At 41.2% G+C, this 22,435-nt stretch overlaps 2 protein-coding genes and 1 long non-coding RNA gene across 4 annotated transcripts; 2 read left to right on the forward strand and 1 right to left on the reverse strand.

Annotated features, from left to right (window-relative positions):
- The first annotated feature begins 660 nt into the window (after positions 1-660).
- LOC117755499 (TATA box-binding protein-like protein 1) lies at positions 661-1,685 on the forward strand. The gene has a single exon (XM_034575342.1). The coding sequence runs from the start codon at positions 962-964 to the stop codon at positions 1,520-1,522; it is 561 nt and encodes a 186-aa protein (XP_034431233.1). The 5' UTR covers positions 661-961; the 3' UTR covers positions 1,523-1,685.
- Positions 1,686-3,707: 2,022 nt separating this feature from the next.
- Positions 3,708-21,762, reverse strand: mthfd1b (methylenetetrahydrofolate dehydrogenase (NADP+ dependent) 1b). Of its 2 annotated transcripts, none has more exons than XM_034575334.1 (28): positions 21,522-21,762; positions 19,588-19,672; positions 19,298-19,357; positions 19,137-19,190; positions 18,921-19,057; positions 18,633-18,733; positions 18,265-18,401; positions 16,934-17,045; positions 16,713-16,840; positions 16,138-16,235; positions 15,776-15,949; positions 15,400-15,536; positions 14,028-14,074; positions 13,827-13,934; positions 13,664-13,738; positions 13,471-13,573; positions 13,141-13,217; positions 12,662-12,802; positions 12,493-12,561; positions 12,138-12,249; positions 11,826-11,965; positions 11,451-11,492; positions 10,970-11,070; positions 10,276-10,453; positions 9,906-10,013; positions 9,638-9,790; positions 8,937-9,043; positions 3,708-3,756 (listed from the first exon to the last, which is right to left on the reverse strand). In XM_034575334.1, the coding sequence occupies exons 1-27, from the start codon at positions 21,557-21,559 to the stop codon at positions 8,954-8,956; spliced, it is 2,805 nt and encodes a 934-aa protein (XP_034431225.1). In that variant the 5' UTR covers positions 21,560-21,762; the 3' UTR covers positions 3,708-3,756; positions 8,937-8,953. The 2 variants fall into 2 exon arrangements, with proteins under 2 accessions (XP_034431225.1, XP_034431224.1); XM_034575333.1 differs by lacking the exon at positions 3,708-3,756 and adding an exon at positions 8,331-8,836.
- LOC117755500 lies at positions 5,959-7,030 on the forward strand. Its single transcript, XR_004612603.1, has 3 exons — positions 5,959-6,081; positions 6,146-6,753; positions 6,839-7,030. It is a non-coding gene; the product is annotated as an uncharacterized LOC117755500 (long non-coding RNA).
- Positions 21,763-22,435: the final 673 nt, after the last annotated feature.

Consider the following 22,435-nt stretch of genomic DNA (forward strand, 5'->3'; position numbering starts at 1 on the left):
AACACTTACTTTTTGCCTTAACTTAAATCAAAAGTTTGGATGGATGGATGGATAGATGGATGGATAGATAGATAGATAGATAGATAGATAGATAGATAGATAGATAGATAGATAGATAGATAGATAGATAGATAGATAGATAGATAGATAGATAGATAGATAGATAGATAGATAGATAGATACCTCTTCCAGCTGGATCGTCGAGGTAACAGCAGAAACAGCAACTTCGCACCATATCCACTAGTCTGCGCCAAATCCTTTGTCAAGAAGAGTTGATCTTCACAAAACGATACCGTTACCCACAGTTATGGTCTGCAGGAGGAGCCACAGAGACAGAGTGGAATAAATAAATGCAATAGAAACAATGGGGGGAAATTAAACCACTTGTTTGGCACACTAGATTCTCAGTCTTTTTATCACACTTCAAATTTTGTTCCCTATTTGCATTTCACACTTCCCTCTGTTTCTTTATCATGGTAAATGGAGAAAATGTTTAAATGCCACATATGCTGCAAATACACATAATTTTGTTATTTAACGTTCATCATTAGAGACTGATCACAATTGAGGCACAAAATTATAAACTTCTTCTTTTTTGTTCCGTTTATTGGCAGGTGGAAACCAACATCAAGGTGCATTACCGCCACCTACTGTCTTTCCTTCTTCTTTAATTTATTGAATAAATAATTAAATTAGTCAATTATCAATTATATACTGCATCAATGACAATATCAAAGACATCAAAGTGGCTGCTAAGTAGAGGACAATGGAATGTAAAGGAACTCCTTTGATATATATATACACCTTACAACTTGCCACCCACCATTAACTGCACCGAAGGCATTTTGAAGAAGAAAAACATTTAACTAAACAGGAGCTTCATTCACTTTTTGGCAAGAGGAAAGGGTTTTTCAAACATCCATAACCATCTATTTGCTCCTAGTGCACCACACACTTCGGCATGGATTCCGGCAATGAGGCAATCGATATCCTCGTCACCAATGTGGTGGCGACTTTCACCACCCAGTGTCCCCTCATCTTACGCACCATTGCCTTAAATGGATTCAACGTCATCTATAAGCGAGAAGCTGGACAAGTCCAGATGAAGCTTCGTAAACCCAAGATAACCGCCTCAATTTGGTCATCAGGGAAAGTCATGTGCACTGGAGCAAGAAGTGAGGATGAGTCGAAACGTGGTGCTCGCAGGGTAGCGCGCTGTCTGCAGAAACTAGGCTTCAACGTGAGGTTTTCAGCCTTCAAAGTCGTGAATGTGCTGGCAGTTTGCTACATGCCCTTTGCAATCAACCTCATAGACTTCACTAAGAACAACTTCCCCAATGTCAGTTACGAACCAGAGCTCCATCCATCTGCCACATACAGGAACAAAAAGATCAAGGCTACTGTTCAAGTGTTCTCCACTGGCAGCATCACAATTACAGGACCAAATGTGAAGAATGTGGTCAAGGGTGTGGAGAAAGTCTACCCACTGCTGTTTCAGTGTAAGACACCCCTACGCAAATAAATGAAATGCATTCCGAAGAAGACAGAAGATGTAAGTGAATGGGAAGACAAGACTGAGGCAGCACCTTATCTGTGGACATTATTTGCTTGATTTTATCACTACATGGCAACAGCCCATCCACAGATTATTTTAACATAATCAACGGAGCATATTTAATTACCTGGATCTTGGATTTAAAAAAAACCTCAGCAGCCCCACTTAAAATCTCACCAAAATGTCAGTGTTGTTGTGGATTCTGTGGCTTTTGTGACTCATGCAAATGTCTTCCAATCCAGAGACTGCTCCTCTAAACCTGACTCACACTGGAGGGTGGTGGAAGTATTTTGTTCTCGATCTTTACTTGTTCTTTGTGCTTTTGTGTTCAATTCAAATAATTGTTTTCACACATTTGTTTTTCTCAAGTTGTGTTTACTGTTTTATCCATCACCTTGAGAGCACCCTCACCTGCACCACAGAGGATCAATCAGCGCAGGTGAGAGCTGTTAGCTGATTGGTCCTCGTGCTTAAAAGGCCGCGTCTGCGCTGCCTCGCAAAAGAACTCAGAGACTCAGACACTGGAGAAACTCTCTGACACTCTCCGAGAGACGCCCGGACTGAGCTGCAAAGCTAGTCTACTTTAAATTGAAATTTATTTATGTTTGTTAAAGGTGTCTGATTTAATAAAGAATGTTAAAAAGCGAATGGTTCGTCTCTGGTTGCTGTGCAGAGAGCCCCGTGGCGAGGTCTACTGCCACGCAAACCTTTCCAGCTTGAGTGACATTGAAGTTTTTAATGAGACCTGTCTTGCAGTGTTACTGGACAGAAGCATTCAATTTTACAGACAAGTACAATAAGGTAATGCAGCACACACACACAAACACACACACTGATCCAATCTGTCTCACAATAAACCAGGTTAGAAAAGAGCTCAGGAAGATAAAGGCAAGAAAGGCGGTGGGTCCTGACCGCATCGGCTCCAGGCTCCTCAAATCCTGCGCTGACCAGCAGTGTGAGATTATGGAGATCGTCTTCAACATGAGCCTGGCGCTGGGGAGAGTACCACTGCTATGGAAAACCTCCTGTGTGGTACTGGTGCCAAAGACTCTGCACCCAAAATACCTCAGCAGCTACAGGCCGGTGGCACTAGCATCCCACCTGATGAAGACCCTTGAGTGGCTCGTCCTCAAAGATCTCCGCCCCCTGGTGAGACCATCGATGGACCTGCTGCAGTTCGCCTATCAGCCTGGCATCAGGGTGTATGACCCCCGCATCTACCTACAACACAGAGCTCTTTATCATCTGCAGAAGCCTGGGAGCACAGTGAGGATCATGTTCTTTGATTTCTCCAGTGCTTTCAACACCATTCAACCGGCACTTCTGAGAGACAAACTGGAGCATGCTGGAGTGGACCTCCACCTCACATCCTGGATATTGGACTACCTGACCAACAGACCCCCAGTATGTGAGGACCTGGGACTGTGTGTCGTGTACGGCTGTCTGCAGTACGGGGGCCCTGCAGGGAACAGTCCTGGCTTGTTCCTCTTCACCCTCCACACTGCAGACTTCCTCTACCACTCACCCTCCTGTCACATGCAGAAGTTCTCTGATCACTCTGCGGTTGTCGGCCTCACCACTGACGAGGACCACAGGGAATACAAAGGACTGATGCATGACTTTGTGGACTGGTGCCAGCGGAACTGCCTCCAGATCACTGTGGGGGAAACTAAAGAACTGGTTGATTTCCACAGGCGCAGACAAACATCCAGGGAATGGACATAGAGTTAGTGACTTCGTACAAGTACCTGGGTGTTCACCTGAACAATAAACTGGACTGGACCGATCATGCCAGTGCACTCTTTAAGAAGGTCCAGAGCAGACTGTATCTGCTCAGGAGACTGAGGTCTTTTGGAGTGCAGGGGGCGCTCCTGAAGACCTTTTATGACTCTGCGTTTGCATCAGCCATCTTCTTTGGAGTAGTTTGATGGGGCAGCAGGATTTCCACTGCTGACAGGAAGAGACTGGATAGACTGAATAGGAGGGACAGCTTGGTCCTGGGATACCCGCTTGACTCAGTGGAGGTGGTGGGACAGAGGAGGATGATGGCGAAGCTGTCTTCTCTGATGGACAACCAGTCTCACCCCCTGCAGGACACCATCACAGCACTGGGCAGCTCCTTCAACGTCAGACTGATACGCAGAACATTCCTTCCTGCAGCAGAAAGACTATACAACCAGCTCTGCTCCCAGTGCTATAACTTGCACAGAAGAAAAATATGCATAAAAATCATTCAGGTTTGTGCCTCATGTCTGTGAAACTCACATGAGGTATATGCCAAACTTTCAAGATTTCTTCTTGATCACCTGATATGACATTTAACAGAGTTGACATGAGGACATGTGCCTCACCCACAGGCAGTTGAGAGAAAAAAACATGTAATTTCAGGTCATGATAAGATGCGTGTGTTCTCCTCAACCCCTCCTTGGTCATTAGCTATCCTGTTTGCCATCTCCTTGCACCTCACCTGCATCACCTGATGTGACATTTTAGATTTAGGTCAGTGTGAATGATTGAAGACAGTAACAGGTGTGTCTGAGGTGTGATATATATAATTATAGAAAAAATATACTCAGACAGTGGGAATGTGTGTCACTATTGATGTTTGAACGGTTCCAAAACCAGCGTCAGGAGGACTGATTCAGTCATGGGTGGTTCAGCTTTTGCATTTTGTTTTTTTGTTTTTTTCCACTAAGGCTGGACTTCCTGCCTGGATTAATATTCACAAGAGACCACATACCTCCGCCACGGCCCAGCAGTCGCCTCATGAAACCACATTTAACTTCCCTAGATCCAGATTTTTATTTGGATCTACACCAAATTACACACACTCAATGTGAAAAATGTTTCCTGGATCCGCCTCCTGATCTGAATCATCACCAAAATGTAATGGGTTCTCCCCTGACCCATAACCATAACTCTTCACCAATAGCCATAACCCATAACCCTTCACCAAGTTGCATGTTAATCCGTCCAGTAGTTTTTGCCTAATCCTGCTAACTGACAAACACACATAAACAAATGCAGACGGAAACTCGAAATTCAAGGACATGAATATTCTACTGCTCACACATTTGTGGCCTAGTATTTTAAGAAGTGACAGCTGGTTTTAGGAAAAGATCAGAATATTTCTTCCATAAATAAGAGCGTTTGGTTTGACCGGGTCCAGTTGAAACTCTGGATTTCCTGTCGCCACAGGTACATATACGTTGCCACTATTAGACACTATTGGATCTATTGTACCCTAGAGAAACTGTTTCCATGAAACAATTTGGCCACGAATCAAAAAAGCATCCATCACAGAATCCTCATTGTAATATTTCTGTCAGGTCTAATTACTGAAACTTGTCGCACAAAGACTCCCTTAAAGCAGATCATTATGGTAACATATCAAAACAGCAGCAGCGTGAGAAGGGACAATGCCATGAAGGAACAAATGTTACCCCCCCAACTCACACAAATTGACTCGTACATTGAATGCCATGCTTTACTTTATTGTTGAAAAACCTGATTTGCATCTTGACTCATGAAAAATATGTTCCAGTACTTGACTTGTTAAGATTTGTAAATATAAACATGGCTGTGATGTTTTCATCTAAACCATGTGATTAGCATATATGTTGAACATTGATCACATGTATAATCAGAACAATACAATGACTGTGATTATTTGTCTCACATGTTCAATGTTTTTACTGAGATGTGTTTTGATGATTCAGAGTTGATGTTAAGAGTGGACCAGCTTCATACCTTTCTGCTTACGAGTCCTTACTTTTTTGTTTTGGAGGTAGAAGTGACCACACTAGCAGTTGTTTTCCCAGCGACACCCAGTCCATACCTGCTCTGCAACTATTAGTCACATTTCATTGCATGAGAACCTACATCGTCTCATGCAGCACCAGTGTATAAATAGAGAATGAACACACACATCAAACAAGTCAGTTTGATTTCCGCACCAGGTAGGTTGGGACTGTCTTTGCTTTTTTCTACTGACTTTTGCAGGTTCAAATATTTAAAACGTCTGTTTCAATCTCCGTGTCTCAAGGAAAAGATTTTCTACCGCAGCCATCAACCAGACAACATGTGTGACAGTAAGTCTCTTTGATCAACTGTTATATCTGTTTACAAAAAGTGCTTTGTATTGTTTTTCTGTGCAGAATGTCTAAATATGTTTATTGCACAAATGAACTAAAATGCTGGAGTTCGATTGCTTCAAAGCTCACTCTACTTTATTCCACTTTCATGCACACATTTTGCTTCATCTTGTATTTGGTTATTGACTGTATAGTTGAGAATTGTATTATATTTTAATGCAATAATTGCTTTTCACTTTTAATTAGTTTATTAGTTTATTTTCCAAAAGAAGCATTCATAATTGTGCAAACACGACTTGCATATTTAAGTTGTCCCTAAACTTGCATTTTAAAGAAAAACTGTCTATTTATTTACACATCTTATACAGTTTTACCGATATACCCTTTTATTCTTTTTTATTTATTGATTATTTTCTTATTTTTATTTAATGAGTTTTCCCTTAAATACCCAGAAGTTTTCACACAAATTGAAAGTAGAAAATTCAATGCTAAAAAGTTATTCAGGTCATTTCCTAAACTGTGCTGATGAGAACTATTTTCATTCCATGATGCAGTTTGCTTAAATTCAACAAAGATTGTTAGAATTTTTTTTTTTTTAATATTGGTTATGGTCAAATTTACTGTGTGTGCTAGATATGACTACTGGCGTATGTACTCCCATGTGTAAACACAGTAATAAGCTGATTGATATAACAAATGATAAATACTAAGAATTAAACAGTGGTTAGTAATTTAATCATCCCTGTGTGGTTACTGTCAATAATTATGTAATATAAATTCAGTCCAGTAATAATATATATTTTTCAATTTCAATTATTTTGTAACTTTTTTTTTTCTTTTGTGTTACCACCACAGAAGAGGAACAGGTGAGTCTCTTACTTTCTTCACAGTTCTTTAGACTAACAGCACGAAAACATATTCTTATGAAGCCGTTTTCTTGTCTTAGAAGAAGAGTGCATCTGACTCAGACGGAGGCTCTGGATCATCTGAATCAGACGGAGTAAGTCATTCTTAACGTGCGCTCACTGCAAGATTCAATCCTTTTCTAGCACCCTTATGTTAATCTCACATTATCTTTTGTAGGATGGAGGAAGGTGTAAAAAGGTAAAACTCTGACAACCTTTTGAATTCAAAATATACAGCCATTTATCTTTGTGTTTTCAGTCATTGATTTCATGGTTGTCCACAGAACCGTGGAAAGAAGGGAGATAAATGTAAAGGCAAGGGAAATGGAAATGGCAAAGGCGGTGAAGGAAAAGGAAAATCGGGAGAAATGAAAGGTGGCGGTGGCGGTGGCTGCAAAAAATAAGGAAGAAATCCTTGAATCACCATTTTGTGATTTGCTGATTGTAAAGAATTTACACATCTCTAATAAACTAATCAAAAAAAAAAGACAAGACTGGTTTGTTCATTTTCCTACATATAAAGTCATACACATTCAATAAAAATGTTTCATATTTAATAGTGGTGATAAATTAATGATTGTTATTATTAGTAGTAGTATTATATATAAAAATAAAGGACTAATAAATATCTAAACTCATAAATTACCAGATTGGTTTGACCTAATCTGCTGCTAAAAAAAAAAAGAGAAAAATGTATAGTACTATATCTTTGCCTCATAGCAAGAGGTTCCTTGGTTGGGCCTTTTTTGTTTGGAAGTGTGTGTGCATGTTTTCACCAGTGTGTAAATCAGGGGTGTCCAAACTTTTTTCACTAAGGGTCACATACAGAAAAATATACTAAGGCCTGGGCCGCTCACTAGAGGTGAGGTGTATTGCCTACTCTCTAGTGTATTAAAGTTAGCAAAATCAATCAAATGTTGGTAAATTACGCTTGATAATTGAATATGCTTAAAGAAAAAGAAAAAAAAGCCTACATCACAGATTTCAATAAATGTTTTTTTTATTTATTTTGTTACAAAAAGGGTTGGCTGCTCATTCTGAAAACAGTAGCCTCAGATTGCTTCTTAGTCAGGATGGTGATTCCCCCTTCACAGCCCTGTATAAAGGGGGGGGGGGGGGGGAATAAGGGGAAAAGGGGATGGGTATATATATATATCAAGATTGTTATGCAAATAAATAATTGGGCTAACACATGAATACTGTGTAATATATTTTGAACTGACCTATAATGGGAACAGCATTGCACTCAGTGGGAGCAGTGATGCTGCGCTCTGGACTGAAGCATGGCTTGCAGGTGGTTGAGATGCGAAGGGCATCACAGAGATGGCTGTCGGTCATTTTGCTTCTCAATCTGCTCTTGTTCAGAGTCATCAGAGAAAATGACTATATCGTGACCATCGAGTATAAATTGTCACGTGAATGTTTTAAGCAGCATGAAACTGTCTGCGTTTCTACGAGGTGCAGTCAGGGATCGTCGGAAATGCTAACATCCGCTAGCTTAGCCTTCCTGTGGACCATTCCATTATATTTTTAGAATTTGCTGCAGGCCAATTTAAAATGGACCACGGGCCGCAGTTGCCCATAGTTTGGACACCCCTGCTCTAGACAGCTCAATATGCTGATGGTCTGAGGGCACAATGAAAATGACTTACTTCAGAGAAAGACTTGAAACTGTAAGTACATAATATTAACAGAATAAGTAGACAACAAATCATAACATCTAAGTACAAGGATATACATTAAAAGTTTTAAAAAAAAACTCAAGAATTGCTGATATGTGTCTTAAAGTCAAGAAGACTTTATTTGATCTTTCCTGACAGCAATGCAACTTTACCACATTTCACTTTCACAGCAGTGCAGATTGGTCCGGCAATATTAGACAGTATTAGAAATATTCGTTTAGAATATGGTGCAGCAACACAGGACACTTGACAGATATTAGTAATGAGATCAGTCAAACTGAGAAAAATGATTTTCTGAAGCCCCTGATGTACGAAAAACATACACAGGTGGTAAATGCTCAAATCCAGATGTGCCACCACTAAGTTATTGGTAGTTCTGGAGACACGTCCCTGTCTATCACAGATTGTCAAACTTGAGAGATTTGATTAATTCATCAGCAGCCCTCTGGGAAAAGCAAATCAATTATTTACAGATGTCAGTGTGTGTTTAAAAAGACAAAGAAAAAGACATCTGCAGACCAGCTTGAGACACAGTTATTAGTCCATCCTATTTCGGTAAGGCTCAGTGGGGAGAGTGGAGGGCTGGGCCACGTCTATTCACTGAGAAATAAAGCAAACAGAAAGAGCTAAATACAGCTGAGATCCGCAACCACCCAAGAGATGCATGAGATGTTTACATGTGTGTTTTTTAACTCATTACCATCGTACAGTCCTGTTTTAGAAGAGCCCGTTGACCTGTTCAGTCTCAGGATCCAGATCAATGTCATAGAAACAAGGCCTGGTGGGAAGACCGGGGATTGTAGGCATCTAGGGATGAGGACAGAGATTAATGACTCATTCTTGATGAAAACAATATCCAATGAAAGATCAGGCCATTCATCACATTCATGTTCTGTACACACACACACACACAATAGAGCTTGGCCTCAAGCTGACGAAAACTGATGTGGACACCTGCTGACACCTAGAACCCCCCCTTTCCACAGGTCCAAAAACCTACTAACATCTTATCTTCTGTCTGAAGTAGGATTGGATAAAATCCTCATTCACTCTTGGGTCAAATGATTCTGCAGTCGACATGGTTTTTATTACACCCTTTTTACAGTGATGGAAAAAAGGCAAACTCCTCTACTGGCAATAGGAAAGGACTCAATTGCTTATTTCTGTACACTGCATATATCCACTGCCAAAGTCGTAGATCACTACTGAGTATTTATGATGAGAATGTGTTATGACAGTTTAATTGAGTACTTCAAGTCTTATTTACATAGAGTACTTGATGAATGAATGTTATCATGTGATTTGAAGGTGCAGAGCTGCAGAGCAGGAAGGTGTCACACCCCCGCTCTCCCACTCCAAAATCTGGAAAGCCCCAGTGTCCTCAAGTAAACTAGAGCGTACCGTGCCAACCAGTGGGAACAGAAAGCCGGCGCCCACACTGGCTCGGATGTCTCGGATTGGCAGGATGAACCCCGTAGGCACACCCTTCTTCTCAGGCTCATGCGAGAGCGATAGGTGCGTCTTCGCCATGCAGATTGGCAGATTGCCGAAACCCTGAGGGGCAAAGAGTACACAAGGAAATGTATTGGATCTTTCACAATAGGCCAACAATTACAGTTGACTTACACTGACAGACGACAGAAACAAGTCAACACTGAGGTTCACTGACCTGTTTGGTGTAGAGCTCCACCTTGTGTTGGGCCTCTGGGAGAAGCTCAATATCATCTGCACCGTAGATCTTCTGGGCAATCATTCGAATTTTGTCAGCAATGGGGAGCTGAATGGGAATTAGAAATATAAATATGGCCGTCAAGACAGTCCTTTAGTTGACATGGCTATGCACCAATAGCATTTTCAATACTAGACTGGTTTTTAGGGCCCAAATAAAGGATTGCAGTTCCTCGTGGAAAAGAACATTACTTTTTTAAATATCCATTTCAATTCAAAACGGTAAAATAGACTGTTTAGTTAGTCTAGATATTCAGGTATTATATTTAAACCTAATGCTGAACTTCAGAATTCCAGTTTAGAGCCTATACCTCCAAATCATAAAGGAACTTGAAGTTGCTGGGGGCCCCGGAGGCTCTCTGGACGGCCTGACCCAGGGCCAGAGCCCCGGCTCCACCCTCGGCCCAGTGGGAGCATATCACTGCATCGAACGCTCCAGCAGCTTTGGCCATGCTGCAGACCAAGTCCAGCTCAGCCCCAGTGTCTGTCCTGCAGGAATCAGCACAGAAAATGCTTGAGGGGTCAAACAACACAAGAATTTCCCAGTACACAAAACATTTGCATCAATATTTATCATCTAATCTCATTTGTCAGGCAAGGGTATTATAATTGTTATGGAAATTAATTGATAAGAACATAGATTCAAAATCTTGATCCTGCTTTAAAAACCTAAACTGAATTAAAAATGTAACCACCTCAACTTAGGAGCAGCACAAACAAGCTGTAAAGACATATTAAGTTGTTGTCACTCTTTTTTTAGCTCTTCAGCTGCTCCACAACGTTCACCAGCCAGCTGATACATTAGCTTTTTTGCTGTTTGACAAACAGTGATGATGTGAGTTCCAAGAGTGAAGTGTTGCTAAAATTCTCTGGATCTGTCAGTGTAAGTGGCATCGTTCATATTGTCATTTGATCCTTTGCAAGTGTAAAAATATTGATTGGTGCAGCTTTAAGTGGAATTTAAAATAATGTCTCTTCCATTTCTACCATGTGATCAGCACTTACTTGAAAGCATTGACAGCGACCACCACAGGCACACCAAAGTGCTGAGCATTCTCTATCTGCTTCCTCATGTTGCTGCAGCCCTTCTCCAGGAGCTCGAGGTTCTACACACACAGATCATGCACACACAAGCAAAAAGGCTGACTTCTGCTCCTCCGTAAAGGTTTGGTTTTAAACTCTTCTTTTTGATAATAGAATGACAAACACTTGATAAAAAAAAAAAAAAACATTTTATAAATCTGAGGTTGATCAATTATCACTTTGATTACAAAGTACAGAAGCATTAAATTGATACATATTAAACCTTAGCTATATTGCTATTGATATTTAATTGCCACAATATTGTTATATTCTCCAGCCCTAATGCTTGCTGGACATGTGTTAAAGCAACTGAGACTGTGGCTCAGATGTTTCATACAAATAAAATAAATACACAATGTTGATCTACAGAATATCATTTAAAGTAAAGCATATCCTACATTACCTCCTCAACATATTCCTTTGGCAGTGGCATTCCAGCAGTAACCTGAACAACACACACAAAAAATGTGGTAGTTAATTTGATCATTCCAACAACTGACACAATGAGATTGAGCATTCTATGTTTTTTTTTTTATCATGGAGCTAAAGTGTTTTAATTAAGTGAGAGTCAACTCAGCAGCATATAATGACACTCCCAGCAGTGCACCGTCACTGACAGAGGGTGAAACATTCAGTGCAGATGAAATCTTTGTGTGTTTGAGGATGAGAGGCGAGATTATTATGTAAACTTATACACAAATTTAAAATCATTTGTGGAATTTCAAAATAAAGCCAATAAACGAATCATCTTGTAATTGCAATGCTGCAGTAAACTCACTTTTGATCCTCCTCCATGCATCTTCAGGGCTCGGACAGTCGCCACTAACACCACCACCTGCGGCCTCAGGCCTGAGTAGCGGCACTTGATGTTGAAGAACTTCTCCATGCCGATGTCGGCACCAAAACCAGCCTCAGTCACTGTTGAGAAACAATAGTGAGTGGTTGTGAGATGAAGAGAATAGTAACAGAAACACAGTCGTGAGGAGTACAGAGGAATATCTAACTTTAATATAACATCTGCTGCACAATCACATGTACAGAAGAAGCAAACCATCGACAACAGCAGCAGTATAACTATTGCTCCCCTTACCTACAAAGCCCTCAGGTCCAACCAGCTTCAAAGCTATTTTATCAGCCAGGATGGAGGAGTTGCCGTGGGCGATGTTGGCGAAGGGGCCCGCATGTACAAACACAGGAGTTCCCTGTGGATTTATGTCATACAAAAAAGATATCAAGGCACATCAGCATCTCTTAAGAAAACACTAAAAGTTTTAGTTTTAAATATATATATTTCAGACCAACAACAACAATTAAAACAATGTGTCAAAAGACACAAACATTTGGAAGCTTGTAGGAGTTTATTTCCGGTAAGTCTGGTAACTTAAAAACATTTTCCTGAAAGAAAATCTCAGTATGAGTTAGTGTACGTGCTGTGTTTCACCCACCTCCAAAGTCTGCATCAGGTTTGGCTTTATTGCATCTTTCATCAGCACAGTCAGAGCACCACTCACACCCTGAAAAATAATGTAAAAAAAACATTATAGCAGCCTAGTTTTACCAATATATTAAAAAATATAGCAGGTCGGGCTGTGAAGAAGACACCAGGGCACAGACCAGGTCCTCTGTGGTGATAGGCTGTCCACTGCGGCTGGTGGCCACCACCATCTTTGCCAAACGCTGACGCATGTCCTCCAGGCTGCTGGTGAGGGCAAGCACGGCCATGATTTCACTCGCCACCGTGATTTCGAACTGGGCCTGTGGGAAAGAGGAGGGCACAGTTATTACATGGGTCCTTATCAAGAACACTACAGTCTCTGGCTAGACATGAGGAATCCCCTATGTGTAGAATCTGTATGTGATCACAGCTTCTTCTTCTTTGAGGTTTTATGGCAGCTGGCATCGAAAGCGTTGCATTACTGCCCCGATCACAGCTTCTATCTTTACTTCTACTTATAACTGCTTTCAGACATGCACTGAAGTCCGGACATTTTCCTGACATAATAATAATAAAATGCCACTGGGGGGCCCCAAAGTAAATCATTTTCATACATTGCATGTTATGGCCCTTACTGAATAATGAACTACTTTTTTACCTCTCTTGTGAATCCCTTTTCAGTTGGTGACTGGCCAATGGTGATCTTCCTCAGGAATCGATCATTGGTATCCAACACTGAGGTAAGGCACGAACATCATATGAACATCACACACACACACACACACACACACACACACACACACACACACACACACACACACACACACACACACACACACACACACACACACACACACACACACACACACACACACACACACACACACACACACACACACACACACACGTTAAATCCAATGGAAAGCAGACTACTAAAGCACAAGACATCAGAGTGACGCGGACTAAGAGTCATGTGAGATGTTCATACCTCTCTGCCAGGTGACAGAGCTAGGCTCCATGTCCAGACGGGCAAAGTGGGTGATCTCTTCCTCAGTCAGAGTGGAGGGATCCGTCTTGTCTATGCCCAGTTTCTACACAAATACATAAAACCTCAGTGTTAAAAAGCGACAGTGAGTTGAGTCAAAGCACATGTAGGTTTTGATCAAACTGTAATCACTTACCTTCAGCCTGTTGATCTGGATGGGGGAGAACTTCCTCTGTCCTCCACTAAGTGGGACCAAGCGGTTGTACAGAGCCTGCAAAGGGAAAGATGACACTCATTCATTATCTTATAATAAGTATTTTTATATTTAAAAAATAACTGTAAAAGAACAGGACACACACCTTGTCAGTTTGTGTGGCCTCGTGGAAAATGCGAGCGTCAATGGCAGCAGCTACCAAGTTGTTGGAAGCTGTGATGGCGTGAATGTCACCAGTGAGATGGAGGTTGAACTAAAACGAACAGATTTATTTATTTAATTGTGCGCTTTCTTTGTATTGTTATATCATCTGCAGAGTTTCTAACATCAAACAACAGTGCAGTACCTCTTCCATTGGGATGACTTGTGAATATCCACCTCCTGCAGCACCCCCTATTGACAGAAGACATAATTACAGATACATGAATCAGTACAGGACTTTACAGTTTTTTTCGATTGCATAAACACTAAAATCAAAAGTATTACACAATTATCAAAACCTTACACTCAAGGAGCAAAACAACGGCCCAGATTTGCACCACTATAAGCACAATGTCAGCTTCACACTTTTTTGCAAAACAATACACAGTATTTGCAAAACACTAAACACACTTGTATACATTAAACACAGAAGTATATCAAGATGTCACTTCCTTGCAATTCCAAAGCACTGACTGTTAAATTACCACCCCTATGAGCCAATTGGTTCAACACAGCCATCAGGTGCGCAAACACATGATTGCTAAATTGTAGACACACCAATCAGGTTTAAGCACTATAAAAATGCAGCAGGTGAGTTCACCTGTCTTCAACCAAAATGGAAGGAGTCAGAAGAAGAAGAAGAGTGAGGGTGAGAGGGGGAATTCACGGAGGAGGAGAAGGAGGAAGAGGAAGAGGCGTGGCCGTGCCAGAGGCTGAGGTGGAGGTGGAGGTAGAGGTAGAGGTAGAGGAAGAGGAAGAGGAAGAGGAAGACCTGAAGCAGGAGGAGAACGTGCTCAAAGAAGAAGAGGACCAAATTTATCAAATGAAACACTAGTTGACCATGTCGTGAACCACGGATTGACGCTGAGGGAGTCTGGACTAAGAGTTCAGCCAAATCTTAGCAGATATACAGTGAAATCTGTCATTGTAACCTGTACTGCAAACAGAATTTTCAGTTTGTCTGATATTTGCTGAGCTTACAGTGTTATGCACACTAGTGTAGTAGCGTGAAAACTGGGACATGTTTTTTTGTGATTCTCCATGTTGACATTTTGACTGATTTGGGAATATGGAGAGAAATAAATTATAATTTCATCAGTCTGCAGCATTGGTCTTGTGTAGTGTTTGGTGAATTTATTGTATATTTGCACTTTCTCTGTGTACTTCACTTACAGTACTCTAATCACTGAGAAGTAGAATTGCTAAAAGTGTTTTAGGTTAGCAACAGCAGTGTGTAACTGGTTCAAACAGAATTAAGTCATATGAAACGTGTGTGTTTCATATGGTAACAAAATATGGTTTTGATAAATTAGTGTATAGTTTTTACAAGAGTGTTTCATTTTGCAAAGGATCTGAGGTGTTTTGCTAATTGGGTGTGTGGTTGTGCTAATTGTGTGTAGTGTTTTGAAACACCGGGCCCTGTTTTGAAAATCGTGCTTAAGCAATCGAGAAAAACTTCTAAGTGTCTGTATGTAACCTGTGCAACCTCTGTGACTGTGCATTATACTAAAGCTCACCTTTTATGCCAAAGGTGGGTCCCTGAGAGGGTTGTCGCACACATGCGAAAACATTGAGGTTCATGTGGGCTCCCAGGGCCTGCACAAGGCCGATGGTGGTGGTGCTCTTTCCCTCACCCAGAGGGGTCGGTGTAATGCTGCAGTTAGACAATACTGTCAGCACTGAACATATTCAAAGGATAATGTGTAACATTAAGCAATAGTTTTAGGAAACTTACAGTTTCATTTTCAACTATCAGTATTCTTATGTACAAATTGATAAAGGTCATTAGCATTACCCCATAAACAGTTAACATAAGCAACTACACTCCTGTAAAACATGCTATAGTCCAGGGAAGAACAAACAAGGAAGAACATACAAATAATGACATCGTACCCAGTGACAACCACATATTTGCCGTCTGGTTGAGCCTGCAGGCGTTTGAAGATATTCAGCTGGACCTTGGCCTTAGTCTTGCCATAGAGCTCCACCTCATCAGAGAGAAGGCCCACCTCTTTGGCCAGACGGTCAATGGGCTTGGGCACACAGGAGCGAGAGATCAGAATGTCGCTGTGGGAGAAACACACAATCTGAGCTAAAGGAAGGAACAGCGAGGAAACAACAAGACATGGAGAACATTGAAAGTTTTCTACTGGCTACTCTGGAATGTGGTTTGTTGAATTCGACGTACTCTCCAGCCTCTCAGTGACAATTAACAACACACATGACTAAGAGGATTGGAGGATGAGGAGACAAACCTTGGCACCGGTTTCTGCAGATTGAGTTTGGTGAGAGAAATGTTCCATTTTCCTGGTTGATGTCCCTCCAGGAAGCGCTTTGCACTCAGCACTGTGTTCTACACACACACACACACACACACACACACACACACACACACACACACACACACACACACACACACACACACACACACACACACACACACACACACACACACACACACACACACACACACACACACACACACACACACACACACACACACACACACACACACACACCCAACTGATGTGGATTTTTGAGGGCCGATGACAATTTTAGGTAATGAAAATACCTAAGATACCTAAAAATATATTCATATAAATTGGCAATGATTCCTAAGATGAAACCCTTATGACAAAGACATGTAATTGAAGCTTGATATTTTAACCATAAACATTATTATAAATAACTATAAATAAAAAGAACACACAAATACAACCAAATATATAGAATTTCTATAAAGATTTTTTTCTTGCAAACATAAATGCACATCTTTTCTGCTATGTTTATTCTGTAAAAAAAAAGTTTCCATTTTATGAGTGAACCCTACCGCCATCAGCATGGCCACAGTCATGGGTCCTACTCCACCAGGCACAGGAGTGATGAAGCCAGCCTGCTCCTTAGCTGAGGAATAGTGGACGTCACCTACCACCCGCTTCCCACTGGGTCTTGTCTCATCTGAAATGGACATAAACTTCAATATTACCACCGACATCCACTGAGTTCATTCCAGAGCACCACGATGACTCAAGTAGACAGAATCAGTCAAACCTGGAACGTGGTTGATGCCACAGTCGATGACGACTGCTCCCGGCTTGATCCACTCTCCTTTCACCATCTCTGCTCGGCCGATGCCAACAACCAGAATGTCTGCCTTTCTCACCTACACACAAACAGTGACAGACACAAATGAACTAATCCATAAGAAACAGAATATCATGTGCAACACTGATTCTTTACATACAGTATATTACATTTACCAGGCTCAACACATCATTTTCTAAATAGGTTTATAAATGACATTACAGTTCCACTTGGTGGCAGCAAATATTTGTAATTGCAAATAGTACTGAAGCGTGAAAGGGCCTGTTTGTTATGGGCTGTTTGCCTGGCCTGTGTTACTGGTCCAGAGCTACTTTAGAATTATTCCTCATCATTAGCAAGTCCTCCTCAATCACTTCTACAATGTAATGTCACATATTTTTATTAACAGCCTATGGTGTAGAGTGAAGTAAGTAAAGTTCATCCTACCTGGTTTATCCGCAATAAAAATTTAAGAGTCAGTGCTTTTCATAAAATGAGACATAATTTGCTATATTTTACTGTTCACGTGGCTTATATACAAGTTTGAATGATTTATTTAACTGCTGTTATTGTTTCATAAGTTGCATGTCATTGTCTGTTAAACTATCGACACAATCTTCAGAACCACAGTTCATGTTTATCAAAAGCTTGATAACTCAGCTCCATGAAAAGCATTATAGTATCGAAATAAATGTTGTGCGTTTACTTTGAGGACAAATTGCCAAACAAGACTTTTATGAATGTTGCTGCACTCGTGACCTGAGTAAGTCCAATAAGGTCAATTAAAAATAATTTAATTATAAAAATGCCCTAGCATTGATTTAGACCCGCGGTTTAACCCAGTTGCAAACCCCTGCTGTAGTTTATCCGCGGACATAGAAGAAGACATGTTCAAATCTGTTCACTGACTGAGGGCACGCTGCCCGGTCCCACTGCCTGCTACAGTATGCTGTTTATCTGTTATTTCTAATTGTATTAATATTGAACATATTGTGAAGCGAATAAGATGAACGGTTTGGGAGATAAGTGCTCCACATACAGGCAGAGAGACGGAGGTTTGTGGAATTGGTAGGTAGATTGATAAATTGCATTAGTCTCTTAATTTGCCACCTTCCATATGTCAACTCATCATCATCATCATCATCATCATCATCATCATCACTACAGAGAAATGCAGAAAGCAGTTTGCTTGGAAAAAACAGAAACCAGCCAAGATAATCTGTGTGCGCTGGTGTGACACACATTATGGTGATATCTGACTTCCCTCCCCGAGTCGGACAAGAGTGATGATGTTGTACCTCTTCAGGGAGATCGGTAGTTTTAGAGTGGCAGGTGGTGACGGTGGCGTGGTTCCACAGCAGCAGGTCATGCATCGGCGCTCCCACGATCTTACTGCGGCCAATCACTACAGCTCTCTTCCCTGCCACGGACACACCTGTAGAAAAGCAGACAGCAGGATTACACACAAAAGAACTGAACGGATTTCCAAGAAACCTGGTGGAAGGATGGAGCATAGGCTGTTTATTGACAGGATAGACAACATGAAACATTTATCTATGCACGTGTGAATTTGCTGCAGCTAGAAATAATTTAGGGGCCTTAGGGGAAGTATGAGCTCTGTTTTCACGATGTTTTTAGACTTTTGCTCAGCTGTGACTGTGTTTACCAGTTTGTCTGATCAACTCCATGCAGCCATTTGGTGTGCAGGGGATGAAGCAGTCGCCCAGGTCCCCCCGAGACAGCTTCCCTGCATTTATGCTGGTTAGCCTGCAAAACATACAAGAATACATTAAATATCATAAATAATCAACGTCTACATGTCTAAAAGTAGCTGAGCTAGATCCTTGTTTTACATTCACTGAAAGGAAGCAAGGAAACACACCGACTCGATCCAGAAAGGAGAGTAAGCAAACCTTCAAGATGACTACATCTACGGTTTCATGCGTGCTCTTACCCGTCTACGTCCTTCTCTGGGTCCACGGCATTGGTGACCTTCTCTGTGTCCATCTTGTGGATGGAGTCTAAGGGCAGCTGCACAATGAGGCCATGGATGGACGAGTTCTCATTCACCGCTGTAATTTTGTGAAGAACCTAAGGACAGACAGAACTTTACACTCTCTGTGCACGTAAAGTAACTTGGGAGCTTTATTATGCACAGCCGTAACCTCACCTCCTCCTCTGTTGCCGTCTTGGGAAGTTTCATATGTGTGGCATTTATTCCAATCTGCATTAGAAATATTAAAGAGTTTGAGCCTAAAGTTAGTCAGTGCAATTAAATACAGGGTAAATGCTGCATGTAATCTCTTGCATATCAGAAACGACTCGTATTACCTCTGCTGCTGCCTTCAACTTCATGCTGATGTACAGATTTGAATCATCACGGTCTCCAACCTGCAATGATATGAAGTATCACTTTGCCTGCTCGTTTGAAAGAACGGGCCCCTTTTGCCCTACAGATCGAGCACTTAGTGTACATAAACACTTCCATCTACAAAAAGAGACACTCATAAACTTTGTTTCCATGCTGCAGCGCACAACAACACAAGCTACACAAAAAATAACCAAAATCCAAATATGCCAAGGATCTCCAGAGGTGGGTCATCATCCCATCTTGCACGTACCTGTAAAACCACCAAACCAGGACTGAAGTTGGGGTCCTGAAGCTTCATCTGCGCCACATCATCCTTCAGACGCTGCCTCACCTGCCTGAGAACCCATGATAACAGAAAAATCACTGTGCATGCTGAATCATAAAAAAGAAGTGTCAAGATACTAAGCAACATATTTCTTTTTCTACCAATTTTGTATTCAGATATAGCAGCCAGCAGGTTTTGTATTTTGAATCTGGTAATCATTTTCCAGTCCCCCCGCAGATGCAAAACCAGGACACCAGAATCAGATCAAGAGACTTGTCCTATCTTTGGTCTTTGCTTTATCTTTATTCATGTTGTGTAGACTTTGTCTTGGTTGTGATTGATCTCTTCAACTCAACATAAAGATGAGGCTGAGCCAATCAAAGACAGAGCGACACAAAAGTGACTCACGGGTAACTGGAATTTAGAAATCCATGATGAGCGTGATCATGGATGCATGAGGCGAAGGGGTGACACCAATTTGAACTTCCTTTAAAGTAATCTCAGTGGCCTCAGTGACCTCAGTTTTTAGACCAAATTACCATTCTGTGCTCAGTGACAACCCTCATTCAAACCGATCCTAATGACTTTCTACTAAAGTTTTCACCCGTGTTCATTTGTTTGTTGGTTTGTTTGTTTATAACAAGATTACACAAAAACAACTCGAAATTTTGGTGCGGGTTCAAATAGTTTTCTCTGTTATCCAAGAGAATAACTCGTATCTTTCTTGATGAGAACTGATATCTTTGAGTGTGTGAAATATGGTGCAGCTTGATTGAATTTAAGAGGACAGTTGTTGGGCCTTGGCAGAGGTGTGTGCTCTACTGCTCTAGGGTGAATCAATGACTAAAAATCATTCCCGGACTTCATAAAATCTGTCCTAAATATATTGCATCATAATAAGATTTCTTATTACAATGATGGGTGATAAATTCAATCCTGGTCACTGATTAACTATAGTGCTATAAACCAATATACTATAAAAGATGCAGTGCAGTAGATCTCCTCATTGTTCTCCCCTGTATTTGAAAGAAAACACTTTTAAATGAAGGGACGTATAAAGCTACAATTCCTGAAAGAGAGAGGCAGCCTCGTCAAATATAAATGGTCACTTGTTCTGCACAATCAGTTGTATGTGGGCTCCTGTGAAGCTTCAGAGAAAACTAAGAGACTGCAGATCAGTGGAGAGGCGCAGGCAATTTGTGTTGCACATAATAATTTAGCTAATGGGCACAGTGAGGGGAGGTTAACAGGGTGCATGCTGTCATGTCTTGTGACATGCACATGCAACTAAATGACGTGCACTTTCATTTTTTGTCTTTTAGGCAAATATAATTGGAACTGCAAAAACTCTTTGGGTAGGGGGCAATATGTGGATTCATTTATAAACAACTTTATGAAAAACCTAAAGTTAAATGAACAATTGTTTTGTTTTTTTAAAGTTCCTCTTGGATTTCTGAGTTTGAGGTGAGGTTACTGTCAGCACCTGATCTCACTGGATCAATAGAGCAAAGATCAGAACACACCTCCACTCCATCTTACATAACACTGCATGTCAGATCTGCAATCATTCACTCACTCAACACGATCACCAAATCACAAGTTTGACAATCGCGTTTCCTCGTGCAGCTTGATAAAGAGCACACTTGATTCACGTGGTCCGCACCATGTCCAACCAATTCATGCCGAGGTTTGAAATCTGCTGCACACCAGGGTCTAAAAACGCAGCGGCGGCAGCGTGTAAAATCAGCATCACACTGGGATAAAGCACATGAGGCGTCTGTGTGTCACTTTGGCTGCTGAGTTCACTTCGATAGCTAGTTAGCTGCCATGTTAGCTAGTGCACAGACACACGTTACGCCAGGTTCCCCCACATGTGTAACTGTGCATTCAGAAAGTTGCAGTAAAAATAAGGTACTTACGCAGAAACCTCTTTCCCACTTATAATTTGAGCGGACATCTTTTTGTAGGAAGTGTGTTGCTCCGTGATGCTGGGACCTGCCGCTCTTTCACCGCCTGACAACAAGAAGAGAAGAAGCGCAATGAGAACTTCACCAAACTTCGTCGGGGAACACGTTTATGACGCAGGCGCCGTTCACACAGGAGGTGTAGCCGCAGTAAAACTAGCATGTGAACTTTCAGGAATAGCGTCGGACGTAGCCCACGCATGGGGGCGTGGCGACAGGAGGAGGGCGGGGCATGTAACGCTGTCAACTCCCGAGAGCCAATCAGATATCCATAATGACGGCCAGTGGAAGCTATTGACCAATAGCATTACAGGGGTGACTGCACAGTCTCTTAAAGCTGTATTACCTGGTTTATAAAGCTTTATCAGACACATAACTTACCCACTTAGTTGTATGTCCCTGGTAAAAGTAAAAGTGTGTCTCTGTCAAATCTGTTTTACATTTGGAGGTTTGACTTTAATTAACATGATTTATAGATGAGTACAAAAGAAAAGCAATTACCTCTTTGCAATTATCCCTGTGCATTATTCTACCTCATGCAGGGAATTTTAACTATTTTTATTAGTTTAAATATATTCAAGGCAACAATACAACTCATAAGTCAGTTTTCCACTAAAAGGCTTTTCAGCAGACAATAACTATCTATCTATCTATCTATCTATCTATCTATCTATCTATCTATCTATCTATCTATCTTTCTATCTATATCTCTCTCTATCTATCCATCTCCCTCACTCTCTCTCTCTCTCTCTCTCTCTCTCTCTCTCTCTCTATACATATATATATATATATATATATATGTCTATCTATCTATCTATCATCTCTCTCTCTTTCTATCTATCTATATCTCTCTCTCTCTATCTCTCTAT

This window comes from Hippoglossus hippoglossus, chromosome 22 (genome assembly GCF_009819705.1).
Source record: "Hippoglossus hippoglossus isolate fHipHip1 chromosome 22, fHipHip1.pri, whole genome shotgun sequence".
Classification (NCBI taxonomy): domain Eukaryota; kingdom Metazoa; phylum Chordata; class Actinopteri; order Pleuronectiformes; family Pleuronectidae; genus Hippoglossus; species Hippoglossus hippoglossus.

Bases quoted from the DNA above. Each gene is read 5' to 3' on its own strand.
- LOC117755499 (XM_034575342.1), top strand. From the start codon at position 962: ATGGATTCCGGCAATGAGGCAATCGATATCCTCGTCACCAATGTGGTG.
- mthfd1b (XM_034575334.1), bottom strand. From the start codon at position 21,559: ATGTCCGCTCAAATTATAAGTGGGAAAGAGGTTTCTGC. The intron at 19,058-19,136 runs GTGAGGTTACGG...GTCTGTCCTTAG, and splicing joins AGACGGCAACAGAGGAGGAG to GTTCTTCACAAAATTACAGC. The intron at 12,250-12,492 runs GTGGGTGAAACA...ATAAATCCACAG, and splicing joins ACCTGATGCAGACTTTGGAG to GGAACTCCTGTGTTTGTACA.